Here is a 14,248-nt window from a genome sequence, read left to right on the forward strand (position 1 = left end):
TTTTTTCCCAAATAGGACTCCAGCAGCAACCAAGCCTTAATGGATTTAACTAATTTCTTCTATCAGTAGCATCCAGATTCACCTCTGGTTGTGTAACAACGTACAGTTGTATCTATGGAAAAAATTTTTTTTGCACAAATTACTCCTCAGGAGTGTCAGAATGGTAATTTCCATGCAAGTAGCAATGGAAGAACAGGAGCACCACTTGCTTTAAGCACCTGTAAAGCACTATTCTGTCAAAGCCTGTTTTTTGTGCAGTAGTGGCTATTTTTTTTTTTTTTTGTCAGAACAACTCCAAACCCTAGAATAGCCAGATATTTATGGCTCTAGAAGACAAAAATGACTTGAAAAACAGAGTTAGAAAATGTGAAAAAGAGAGAGAGCAACAAAATAAATATCTCCATGGCGAGAAAAAGGAAAAGCTTATGAGGGAAATCTCTGTGTCAGGAAGAATCCTCATTTCTGTCCAGGACACTGGTCCTCTGCATTGGCACACAGGTGAGGGAACTTTTCGGGGATGTGATGCTGGACCTGGATCGTGTTGCCATGGAAGTGACAAGCTCAATTTCTTTAGAGCCCTCCTCAGCACTTCTGGCAATGGTAACAGATTCTTTTCCTTTGTTCAGAAATTGCTCTGCAAACGGCCCTGCCTCTTTCCCAATGCATTGCATTGTGAAGCCACACTGTAACCAAATTACAGGAGAAGATTTTTCATTTCCAGTCCTAAAATTAGACTCTTCTGTGTGTGCTAGCACAACAGAAACAGAAACACTTGCTGAAAGGAGCCCACACAGTGGTGATCCGAGTTGCCACGCCTTTCAAAACAGTCGCTGAACACACAGCACACGGACAGTCATCGGACATTAGACACGTCAGAGCGCCTTTACTGATTCTAGAAAATCTGTCAAAAGTTAGTCTCAAGAGGTGGGCAATTTGTTTTGCTGAGGAACTCTGGGGCACAAAGGATGCAGAGTGCTTTCCAGGTAGACGTTGGTGCCGAAGCATTTGATGAAAAAGAACAGATCTCCCAGTAGGACTTTTCACAAATGTACTTAATTGACTTTAGAATCACAGCAAACTGCTGGTTTCTTGTCCCTTCTTGATGCAAAATCCACGCTACATCCACAAAATAGGTGAGAAGAGTTTAAAAAATAATAAATAATAATTTTTACCTGATGGTTATATCTGAATATGGACTGATTTCTTCAAAGGACAGTTTTATTTATAATAAAATCATCAGATAGGTGTTCTCTACCATTCACTTGAAGATATTTTCTGGCTGAGTAGACCTCATTGCAGATATAGCACATAAATATATTAGCTGGGTCTGGATTAAAAATCCTTATGACCATCAAGGACAATGGAATGAGAGATCCAAGCAAGATTTTTGAATTTGAGCTAAAATAATAAATTTCGTGGGTACCTTCAAAACCACTACTAGAATTCTTTGTTCCCCTACCCACCTAGCTCCAATTCACTCTGAACAGAAAGGCCCTCTCTGATCACACTCTGTTACGTATGAATCTCTCACACAGGTATGGGTGGGTATGTCTGTACAAAACTACGATTCTGAAGTATTTTGGAAACGTGTCAGGGAGGAGAAGACTCTGTAAAAGAATAGAGTGTCTAATAAATCTTAGATGGCTAAGCAAATCCAACATTAATTTTAAAGTGTTTAAAAGAAGAATTTGACGATAAGACAAAAACAGATTTAGCAGCTTAATTACACTGGGTGCCATTCATTGCATTAAATGATTAAAGGAGGTGCTACATATATGCTAGAAAAAACACTGAATTGGCCTACATCTTAGCTTGAGTCCATCCTTTAATAGCTGTCTGATCAAGTACTCCTAACATTCTGTGACCCTTGTATGCTTTACTTAAAAAATGGGGTTGTCCAATATGATATATTAGGTTCTATCCAGCTTTGAAAATCTAGGATTTTTTTTATCCACACAAAGTTTGTGTTTATGTATAAATGTCCATATGCAAAATAGGTATGTTCCTTTTAATTGTGATACAAAATTCCTTACAACTACTTTATACTACTTGGGGTACTTTACGTGTAAATATCTATCTACGTCATGTGGGTGACTCTACCTCATTAGATCTAAAAGTTATTAATAAAAGTTCATGGACAGCAGTTACTCTTATTTAATACATAATCTTCATATGGGTTTATATCATATTAAATATGTTCCCAGTGGAGATCACAGACCAGTCTAAGCAGTAGCATTCTGTGTATTATGAGAGGTTAGTTGCAACCCTATAGTTTTTATATGCAACCAGTAAAAAAATGTTCACATTAGTTTATTTGTTCAAGAAAGAATATCCCAAATTCAGGTGATCTTTAATGATCATTTATACCAACTTTCAAAAAAACATTTTTAAGATTCACACATGTTGTCACATATGGCAAGATTTCCTTCTTTTTTTAATGGAATGATATTCCATTATATGTATATACCACATTTTCTTTATCCATCTCTGGATGGACATTTAGGTTGCTTCTATACCTTGGCTTCTGTTAACAGTACTGCAATGAACATAAGAGTGCTAATATGTCTTTGAGATCCTGATTTCAATTCTCTTGGGTAAATATCCAGAAGGGGGACTGCTGGATCATATGGTAATGATCACTTGGTAATATGCCAAGTGAAATAAGACAATCATGAAAGGAACAAATACCACATGATTCCACTTACATGAGTTATTTAAAATACTCAAACTCATAAAAGCAAAGAATAGAACGGCAGTGGCGAGAGGTGGAGGGGAAGGGGAGATGGGGTGTTACTAATCACTGTGTAAAAAATATCATCAGATATGGAGGATGAATTAAGTTCTAGAGATCTAATGTATATCATCATGCCTATAAATAATTGTTATACATTTAAAAGCTATTAAGAGGGTAGATTTCACATTGTCTTCCTACCAAAATAAAGACTTAAATAAAGACATTTTCTTTTCAAGTAATACCTAGCAAATAATACTGCATTTTCTGAAAATAGTAAGACTGTTATTACTTTACGATTCCTTTGAAATATTGTGTTCACTAACTAGATTTTGCTCAGTGATTCTCATGAGATATAGTAGAAACCATGCAGAGCAAAGAGCTACATGCTCACATGGTGTCCGTACTAATATTCCAACCACACCTTCTGTGGTTCCTCTTCACCACTGGATAGAACTGATTCTATCTTCACTGCATTTTTCTATTTTCTCTGGAATAAAAAAAAACCTTCAGTCTGGGACTTGGTAACTTGGCTTGGATACAAAACTGGGCCCAAGCTTTATTTATACTTAGGCCTACGAGAAGCTAGGAGGAACTGTGTCATTTATAAATTAAGAAATTGAAGGCTTTGCATCTAACCAGAGAGAAATCCATAAGCACTTATTACACTCATCTTGTTGACTTTTAAATATGTATTGGTAGCATGAAGTTGTGACTGTCAGCTAATTACATACAATTTTATATAAAGAATAAAATAAGCATCAAGGAGATTTCTTCCTCCAGGAAAATGCTGTACATAATTAGTCTAAACACTCAACTATCAGCAAAGAATCTGGTCACAGCCACAAAAGGTATCCGATACACTTGGAATTCCAATTGCCAGCTATGTTCTTACTCCTGTTTATCTAAAGTCAAGAGGATATATTTTTCATGAGCTTGATAGTAAAAAAAGAATACCGTCTAATAAAGGCACAGGGAGCAAGTTCTTACAATGGAAAAATCAAGTGTTCAGACTCAGATCAAGTGCTGAGACTAATTTATGCAAGGATGTCAGCTTGTCACATTGAATTGACCTTGCAAAGCAGCTAACATCATGCAGTCAGAAACAGTTTCTGCAGTGAAATCACGTAATTGTTTGTAATAGTACCAATAACATCCAAGAATAAGTTGTATATGCCTTTGTGTTATCCCATCCAAATCTTAGCCTGCCACGAGCATAGGATTCTCACTGCTCTGAGATTCTTTCGCTGTTTTCCGTCCTCACATCTCCTCCATTGTCTGCTCATTTCAGTTGTATTTATACAAGTACTTGCAACTGGTGGTCCTATCATATCTATCTTAGCTATAAATGAAGGCAACACTCTCAGATACACAAGCTTAACAGAAATCTTGTTTTTGAACTGCATTCTTTGCATATTTCAAACAATGGATTTTCTTTCCATTAAAGTACAATGGACATGTAAAGAGCCGTTTAATTATAAAGCATTGTCTTTCCATTTTAACATCTCTGAAATCAGCAAGAATCTGACATGGTATAATTGACAACATCTTTTTTCTTTCTTAGTGCCACATATGATAATGGTGCATCCCACACCAATGACATCTTAACATCGCCTTTCCTAGCCATTTCTTATGGAGAATAAAGAAAAAACCTTTTTTTCATAGAAAATAGCAATACACTTAAAAACACATGTTTTGACACTGAAAAGTTGCTCAATTTCTTCTCCTTCTGAACTATGCAAGTACTATGTATTTAAATATGTATATACCTGATATAATAAGTACAGCTGAAGACTCTTCTGATTTCTCTTCAAGACCTCTAATAGTTTCACAGATTTTTAAAAATCAATCTTGCAATCATTTTCATATTTGTTGTGCCTCTTCTTAAATAAGATAGCACACATGCTAGCATTTCAATGTTTGACATGAGCCTCAATTCTCACTCAGAGAGAAACTAAGACACAGATCTTTTTCTTTTCCCCCTCTTTTCATTTACATTCCCAGTTGCCTCAGAGATGGTATAACCATATAGAACACGTACAATAAACTAATTATATTTTTAAGTTTCTTGGAACAGAAAGAAGTTAGATGTTTTCAGTCAAAGGCCCTGGCGTCATACTGTGAATCCAATGTAAAAGAACAAATGGCAAAGGAAATTTTAAAAATGGAAAGTAGAGAAGAGCAAAGAGCTACCAGCAGTATCTTATTTTATGATGCAAATAATCCCTTCTGTCAACACGAGTATTGACATATGTCTCAATTGACATACGAGATGGGAGAGAAGTAGATTCATTTCATTTAATCTCATAATTTGTAGCCAGATGGCTGGCCAGTGGAAGAAAGAAAAGGCATTCTTACATGCAGTACCTGACAGACCCAATCATCATTAATGAGCAAAAGTGGTTTAAAAACAAAATAAGATTTAAAATATCTTTGCAAAGCATTAATGTTTATGTATCTTCTCCTGAATTATAACCAGTCTCTGTTTTTTCATTTAAACTACTATTTACTTAGTTTTTTTAGGGTTTAATTTTCCCTTAGTCACTTATGAGATAGAAATAATCACCAGAATGTGGAAAGAACACTAGTGACTAAATGCTTAGAAAACTCCTTTTATAAAATATTAGATTACTGCCTACATGTCTGTAAAGAAAATCAACCAAGATTCAGGAGATTTGCTCAACTCCTCAAAATTTCCCAAGAACCACCGCCTCAACCAACATCATTCTCACCAAGATACTTCAGCCCATAGAAATAATTTTATAAGTAAAATATATGGCAAGGCATTAAATCCCAGAAAAAGTACCACTTTATATTCACCAGGAGAAACAAAGTAAGCCCCAAAGTAAAACTGTCAATTACTGTCATTGCGTTGTTGCAGTCAAAGAGTTTAATCATGTCATGAAGAATTTTAGCAAGTACTAATTTAATTAAAATGTGAAATCTTTAAAGTACCTGCAGCTTCCCTTAGCTCATAAATTAGCAAATATTTTTATTTAAATAAGAGTCCCTTCCCTATATTCACCAACTACGTGCATGATGTATCTGAATAGTCCTATGCAAGCATTTTCTACTTCTCTTCATTTTCTCTTTCTCTTGTTTTCTTCTTTCAAACTTACTTTGCATTCTTTTTTCAGACATCTGCATCCTTTGGTATCACACTTAAGAATCCAGAGAATAGGATGGTCATTATGGAAAGCAATCACACTCTACATTGATGAATGACTATTTACAAAATGATTTCTATCATTTAAAGGAAAGAATGTAATTGAGACTTTAAATTCCAGATAAAATGCTACAACTCAAATGACACTGACTAGCTACAAGCTACTGGAAGTCACCCACCTGGGGCAGCATGCGATTTTCTTCCTCCAGCTGTCTTACTCTTGCCTCCAGCTGCCTAACATAGGACAAGGTTGATTCTAAAATTAAAAAGAAAGAACTCACATTATACACACAGGTCTTGTTTGGTGCACTGTCAGGATATTTCTGGTTCGATTTATTCACATCAGGCAGTGACTGCATAGTTTAAAAAAAAAAAAAAAAGATTTCTCCCCAGAAAAACAGGAACACAAGCCATTGAAACCACAAGCACTTTGAACAATTGTGCAACGTTAAGGACAGTTAGGGGAAGTTATAGGCGGTGAGATGGCAGGCTTTTGTACACTGTGCAACCGTCAGAATGTTAGACATCTTGAAGACACTTACTCCCCTTTCTACTTACTTTGTGCATTTTGAGCTTTCAGTGAGCTGTCCCCCATGTAAGACTTTTTATAATCTTAATTATAACCAAAATAAATTACAAGTCATATTAAAAACAAAATAAAAAATATTTCCAACACCCAGCTCCCTTAATTTTCCCAAATAAATACTTCAAGTCTTAAGAGCAACATTTATTCTTCTCACCAATCTATAGGTATTAGGACTATAATCCAGAGAACCGCTACAAAAGGGCTAAGTGGAATTGAGGCTACATTTTGACTTTGTTTGGCAGAGTGTGGCATAGATCCAAGCTTTCGCCAAATCTTTAGGTAAGCCAGGGGGGCCTACTTTAAAACTCCTTCTTGTTTTCATTTCTTCACAAGCTCAGGTGTGTACTGAAAAGTAAGAATCAGCATCATGCTTAGAGTCTGTCCCATGTGAACTCCAAAGTTTATACCTTTTTACCTCAGGAAAGGGCTCATAGGCAAAGGAAAGAGGAGTTTCATTCTGAGGAACAATCTGACAATAACTCTTCTTCATTAAAGCAAAAATATTCATGCGGATCATATAGCAACATAGTAGCCATTGATTCATGAACCAAGAACAAACCTATTTCAGGAATAGTAAAATGTACCTGATGATAGAATTCCTCCAGCATATTTCCATAGTTAATGTGAAACCTCAGTGCATGTTCTTCAGCTTCAGAAACATAAAACGGCAAGAAGCAAGACCAAGACGGTAGCGCATTTAAACGGTAAATATTTGGTGCCCCTAACAATCTGAAGTTAGAATGGATATTGATGCAAATTAATACCTTGATCTGAAATTCATCACGGAAACTCTACTTCATAATTTTTATATGGAAATTGGTTATATGAACTCAATTCCATTTTTGTGACCTTCAAAGCAGTAAGATAGCATTTAATTTTTCTAAAATACATAAGAAACTTTACTCTTTAATTTGTAAATGTAACAATTAAGCTCATCCCTGACTGGTTTACAGCATGCCTGTTTTCACAAATATTTGCAGAAAGTCCCTATCACTGATGTTAATATAACAACCCACTGATTTTCCGCCAATGGACAAGACATAGCTTTAAGCATCCCTCACACAAGACAGAAACACAAGATAAAGGCAACTGAAGACATTTCCTAGAAATATGCTCTCATTTTTTTAGATCAATGAAATGTTAAATGTTTGCTTTATGGACTCTTCCAAATGGCAAATAAATAAATAAATACATAAGGCATAAATGAATAACAAACATATTGATTTCATGAATCTACTTTAGCAAATGAATAACTGATCTGCAGATCATCAAATTATGAATGTATATCACCTGATTTACACAGTTTTGTAAGCCTCACTCTCTACTCTAGAAAAACAACCACTTGAGAAGGGTTATCCAGGTGAAAGTTTGCTCAGAAATGTTTTGCTTAAACCATGAAGAAGCGTAATTCTTTTCTCCTTTGTTCATAATTTATACCTTATCTTTATTGTCCCTATACTGCACTATCCCCAAAGCAGCTGAAATGACTCTATACAGAGTGACTCAGGTGACATTTGAAAATGCCACTGAATAGATTTTAATTCAGTAACTATCTTCAGTCACTTTAATCTACTCCTCTTTTTAAGTTTTTTCAGTTTACATATTTGATGGCTTCACTAGGCGTCTACCTATATTATGAATGTCTCATCATGTCACTTCAAGATAAACAGGGTAGATTCCTGAATTTGGAAAACAGTCCTTAACTCCAATTTTTAATGTCAAGTTACAACAGATGAAGTTCACATCTTTGTTTCCAAGCATTCACTGCAAATATGGGCTGGGACAGGAAAAGGTAGCAAACATTTTTAGAGAGGTAAAATAATCTTCAAAAGTTAGCTGTATAAGATAAAGGCAAAACTAAGGAGAGTTGCGAGTTCATTCACTCAACACATACTTACTGTGTCACTGATTTGTGTCAGGCACTATTCTAGGTTTGGGATGAAGAGAAGGCCAGTTATTGCAAGACTTACTACATTTCTCAGAATACAAATTCTGTTTTAGGATTACATGCCCACATTGTTCTGTGTTCCAGAAGGCCCTGTTGTTCCAGGCGGTCTCTGTTACAATTTTTACCTACCAGTGAATGGATACCACAATGAGAAAATTCCTCAGGGGATGGGGGCGGGGGGAGAAGGAAGCATAGCTGATGTGCAGGCATAAATGAGAGAATTCCTGCTGTTAGTTCTTTCATTCATCAAAAACCTAATTACATAGTTCCTTAACGAGAATGGAATAGGCAAACATTTTTTTTCTGGAGCATCTCTGGTCCTCAAGTCACTACATAAAAAGCCATTGAAGAAACTACCCAATCCTTCCACTGTGACATGAAAGAAAAATAAGCATTCGTTTTGTTAAGCTTTTAGGATCGCAAGGTTTACTTGTTACTGCTCCATAGGCTAGCCAAACCTGATTACTAGTACATAGCAAATACTGGGACAGTAAACATTTTAAAAATAAGACATAATAGGATTGAGTATGAGAAACTCCATTTTTTTTTTGAAACTCCATACTTTTAAAATATATCACATTCTACATCCCAATTCCGGCTGAGCACTAGGAAAAACACTATAATCTTATAAGAAAGAAAAGAAGCCCCTTTTATGCTACAATGTATTTGGCTGCGTTGCTATAACCCCTTCCCCAGGCTGCTTCTTCCCTTTGCTTCCTCATTCAAGGGACTTCCAAAATGGCATCAACTATAAAATAAGCTGGTTTTCCATTACATGCAGGGAATGAGGACTATAGTTGAGTGTTGACCTAAGAGAAGTATCTGACAAATATTGGCATTCCTTTCTTTTCAATTGAGGTATAGTTGACATACGACGTTATATTAGTTTCAGGTGACAGCATAGTGATTCCCCAACTCTAGACATTATGCTGGGCTCACGGTGTTTTCCATTATAAAGTGATACCTGTACACACACACACACACCCCTGCATTAGAATGTACTATAATTTGAATTGATCACCCACATTTTATACCAGTGGCTGAGGCTGTTAGAACTTAGATTTCAGACTGTCATTTTGGATTTCAGAGCTCAGGAGGCTCCTGAGAAACAGCCAAAGCACTATGCCATACTCTACACAGATATACAATGTGTTCCCGGAAGGATCCTGCCTTTCAAAAGTATATAACCACTTGTGCGGGGGGAAAGAAAAATAAAGGAAATGGTAAGGTAATATGAAATTCAGTGCTAAATCATGTGAAACATGAACACAGAAAGAGATCAAAATTGGTAGCAGTTCTTACGAAAGAGAAACTTGAGCTTAATGCATCAACGGAAGTTTGACAGGCCAGAGAGATCCAAGTGTAGCCACAGGATGGACAAGGACCAGAAGCCAAGAATGATAGTGTTGTAAACAGGGAAGAGACAAAGGAGTCACACGGAGGAAGAAAGAGGGACATACTGGGGAGAAGGAGGAAAGACCAAGCTGCTTCCCACAATCAAGGATATGAAAAGCTAACATCAAAACAGTTATGCAGATGATGATTTGCTTTCAACGTCCCCCCCCCTCCAAAAAAAGGTTTTTTCTCTTTGCACCGTGGGAAACCAAGAACATCTATACACGAGAAAAGCGAGGTTAAGCAAATATACCAATGTGAAAACCCTATGATATTGTCTAGATGTTCTCCAGGTAAACCTTGGGTGTACTTCCAAGCAGAAACAATTTATTTCCATGTATCTTACTTTTCTTGGAAACTACATGTAAAAGTTCACAGCACCTCCCATGATAAACCAAGTGTAAGAACCAGTCAACAGTCACAAAACTTCCACCAAATTCTTATCTTCTAAATGGTTCCAATTTTCAAACTGGAATGTGCCATAGAGGTTTCCAAGTTCAGCCTATCCCTGATCCCCTGACTCATTAGGCAGATAAGAGAACAAAACCCAGAGGGTAGTAAACTTGGCCCCTAACAATGGGGATTAAATACATTCAGAAGAATTTGTTCCATTGCTGGGGCATCACGGTGATGGCCATCTTGGATCTTCTAATTATTAAGTGATACCAAGCTTCTTACATAGATAAATTCCAAGTTCTCCTTTTTTTCTTCCTGATTTTAAATATTCTAGATGGATCTTTACTGAAAATAAGTTGGTGTCTTCCTTGAACAATATCCTGGACTTGATTTCACTTCATTTTGCCTGAAATACATTCAATCATATAAAGTAGCTGGTCTTCTAGTTTGAAAATACGCTGATCAAAATGTTAAACCCTCTCACTTCTCCCTGCTTTCTAAAGCAGTGTTTCTCTCCCTAGGGGAACACCCACCCTTGAAATCACCCACGATTTATTCTGATTATTGTACATAAAGGTTTATTGTTTGTAGTTGCTACAGTCTAAGGTTTATCAACCCTCTGAGTGGTTTTGATTAGATGAAGTGCCATTGTGTCTCCAAAATTTCAGGGTAGAAAATAAAATCTACTGATAGTCCATTCTAAGACAAATTATAGCATTTGGAAGAGTGCACACAGGAGGAAAATCACTTGGAAGACCATTGTGACCATGGGCAGATAAGATGGTGGCTTCTCAGAGGCTCTCTCAGACTTAGCCCCTTTCAGCCAGAGAGTCAAACGGCCACGTGATTTCAAATCTGGAGGCAATCTCTCCAAGAAAACCCAACTTCTAAAGACACTGCTTGGATTAGTTCCAAATTAATCCACCATCCACAGGCTTTTGCACATTCTTAAGGAAATTACTTCAGAACTATATTTTTAAAAAATTATTACTGTTCTGACTAGAATTGTTTCTCTTTCTTCCTCAGGCAAGCAAAGGTCAGCCTCCTACTTAGAATTCATATTAGCTCCAGAAGTATAAGTGATTGCATTTCTCACTATAATTTGATGTTTTTCTTATTTAAAAAATCTTGTTGGAATCAGCATTTTTGGATTTGCCTGGATATTTCACTCAGACTACCTTATTCATGGGCAGAAACAGGATTTTGGTTTTTTGATTGGGAGGCTTATTTGTCCTAAATAAGTAAAAAATGATGTCAGGTCTTGCTCTACTCCGTTACCTATGAAGCTAATTTTACACTTCTCAGACCTTTCCTTCTGTGCCAACCTGAAAGACATAGGAAATATTTTCTATCCTGTTCCTCCCATGTAGAAACTTGGTCACTGGTTATTCAATGGCCCATGTTCCCTTAGGTCTGAGTCTCTGACACCTTCCCTGGGCCAATAACTCACTCCACTCTGCCTAGCGCAACACTCCTTATTCTTCTGTGCATGATATGAAAAGTAGCTCTCTAACTATTAGAATACCCCAAGATTGGAGTATATTGCTTTATATGATAATGGGCTTCATGTTAGTGGAGGTGTTTGGAGAAAGTAAGATGCCACAGAGATTTCTACCAGTGGCTAGAAATCCACTGTTTGAAGTGGCTGTTTGAAGTTCAGTAATCCTAAATTTTTAAATTCTTCCCATTCCATGAATCTCTTTTAGTTTCACTTCTTCTCACCTCATTTGCTAATGATTCATGTATTGAGTGCTGTGTGACTTCTCTTTACCTACTTGCTTGTGTTATTTCATGTTTTCATTTTTTGCCCAAATATGCTACACGAAAATATTCCCTAAATTTTACACAGTGACTGGTAGTCTTCCCTGCAGGGGTTTAATACAGACTTGTTGAGTTACTTCAATATCAAGACTTGTTTGCCTGTGCCAGATGCTGTCCTAGATACCGGGGATATGGCAGCAAGACAAAGTGCAAAGAGTCTGTGCATTCATGAAGTTTGCATTCCGGTGGGGAAGACAGGCAATGAAAAGCAAACGCGATGTTTTGTGAAGGAGACGTGTGCAAGGAAGACAAGACAGAGTACTGGTGTAGGGAGATTCAGGGATGTGCAGCTATGGTAGGGAGCAGGACTTGGGAAGAGCTCTGAGGACCAGGACCTGTGAACAAACCAAGTATGCAAAGACCTTGGAGAAGAAAGTTTTAGACATGAGGTAAGTTGAGTACACAGGCCCAGGCTGGGAAGACCTTTGTTCTGGAACCTGGCTGTGAAGGGGGAAGTAATAGGCGAGGAGATGGATCTGTTTGTTTGGTCACCTTCCTCCACTGCCTGAGTTTTTCAAACCTTGTCCTCTTTTTGGCTGTTGACCTCTGAGGCCTAGACTTAAACCTTTTGGCCATCAGGCTTTCCCTGTGACAAAAACCTCTGCAGTGTGTTTGGTTCCATGCTCTCACACACCCCAGTTCTTACCTACTCAGAAATTCTATTGACCCGACCCTCCCCTCTGCCCCCAGAATAGACTGAAAACACAACCTCACTGTGGTCTTTTAGCAAGGTTCCTGCTTCTACTCTTGCCTCCTCTCCCAGGTTCATTTTCATTCAAATTCTTTTTCAACCCACAGCAGCCAGGGTTTTCTTTCCAAAATGCTAAGCCTGGTCACCTCCACTTTGATCACTTCTTTCTCTACTCAAAACTCTGCAGTAACTCACCATTTTGCTCCACATAAAAGGCAAAGTCCTTAGAGGGGCGCCTGGATGGCTCAGTCACTTAAGCGTCTGACTCTTGATTTTGGCTCAGGTCATGATCTCCTGGTTTGTGGGATTGAGCCCCACATTGGGCTCAATCACGAGGCCTGCTTAGAATTCTCTCTCTTCTGCCACCCCTGCCCTCGCTCTGTGTGTCTCTCTCTCAAAATAAATAAATATTTTTTTAAAAAGGGCTAAGTCCTTAGGAAGTCCAGCAGGGCCCCACATGATCTGGCCTGGCCACCTGGGAGCCGTCCCCTTCATGCCAGTACACCCTCTGTTCCAGCCATGAAGCTTCCTGTCCTGAACACCCCAGGCATGCTTTTGATTTTGTCCCCACTTTCTGGAATGCTCTTCCCCCAGACAGCTGCTTGGCTGACTTCCTCACTTCCCACAGGTCTTGTCCAAACCTCAGCTTCTCAGTGTGATTCACCCAGTTCACCGCATTTCATCCTGCCACTGGCCCCCACCTCCACCCCACATTCCTGATCCCCAAGCCTGTTGGACATTTTTCCAAACCCTTCATCACCTTCTAGCATATAACTTAACTTGTACACATGTTATCTCTCTTGGAGAAGTTCTGTCTCTCCCCATCAGAATGTAAACTCCACATAGGGACCTTTATGTGTTGAGTGATGCCTTCCAAGTGCCTAGAATAGTGTCTAGTCCAATAAATATTTATTGGCTGTGTCAACCAGTTATGCAGACAGTGCCCTGAAAGGGAATTATTTCATAGTACAGGTCTACACTTTTCAATCACTCCAGGAGAGACAGGATTTGTATTTAATATCAATTAAATCAGAATCAATATCAGAAACAGAATCAATTTCAATTCTGTTGTGCCATTTGAGACAACATATGGTATGTTGAAAAACATACCATAGGACACTAATGGTATGTTTGGATGAAAACTCTGCAGGGTTCTCAAATTATGTCATAACAAATCACTGGTGGGTAACTTCAATAAGAGGATCTGTGCTTTCATCAGGCAGGTAAAAAGGTGTGTGTGTGTGTGTGTGTGTGTGTGTGTGTGTGTGTGTATGCGTGCGTGTGTATGTGTGCGTGTGTTAGGGGATTGGAGAGGAAGGGAGAACAGGAAAGAGGAAAAGACGGAAAGAAAAGGAAAGAGAGGGGATAGAGACAAAGAATAGAGAGACAGAATAACAGCTGTGGGGATGTACAAAAATGGACCATGTCTACCACTAACATCTTAGAATATAAATGTCCTTCAGCTGGAAATCTGCTTTAGTAAGTAAGGTTGCCTTTTGGTTAGAACGGCACCT

General features: G+C 37.9%; 1 protein-coding gene across 6 annotated transcripts in view; it reads right to left on the reverse strand.

Moving 5' to 3' along the window:
• The window catches only part of CCDC85A (coiled-coil domain containing 85A), a 206,787-nt gene that overhangs the window by 32,674 nt on the left and 159,865 nt on the right, over positions 1 to 14,248 (reverse strand). For 5 of the 6 annotated variants that reach the window (XM_040453673.1, XM_040453674.1, XM_040453675.1 and 2 more), the window contains exon 3: positions 6,077 to 6,153. The exons of the other annotated variant lie outside the window; for it this stretch is intronic. In XM_040453673.1, coding sequence (XP_040309607.1) covers positions 6,077 to 6,153 — 77 coding nt within the window. The remainder of the gene's footprint in view (positions 1 to 6,076; positions 6,154 to 14,248) is intronic. 6 annotated transcript variants of the gene reach the window in all.

This window comes from Herpailurus yagouaroundi, unplaced genomic scaffold (genome assembly GCF_014898765.1).
Source record: "Herpailurus yagouaroundi ecotype Mexico unplaced genomic scaffold, PumYag 210, whole genome shotgun sequence".
NCBI lineage: Eukaryota > Metazoa > Chordata > Mammalia > Carnivora > Felidae > Herpailurus > Herpailurus yagouaroundi.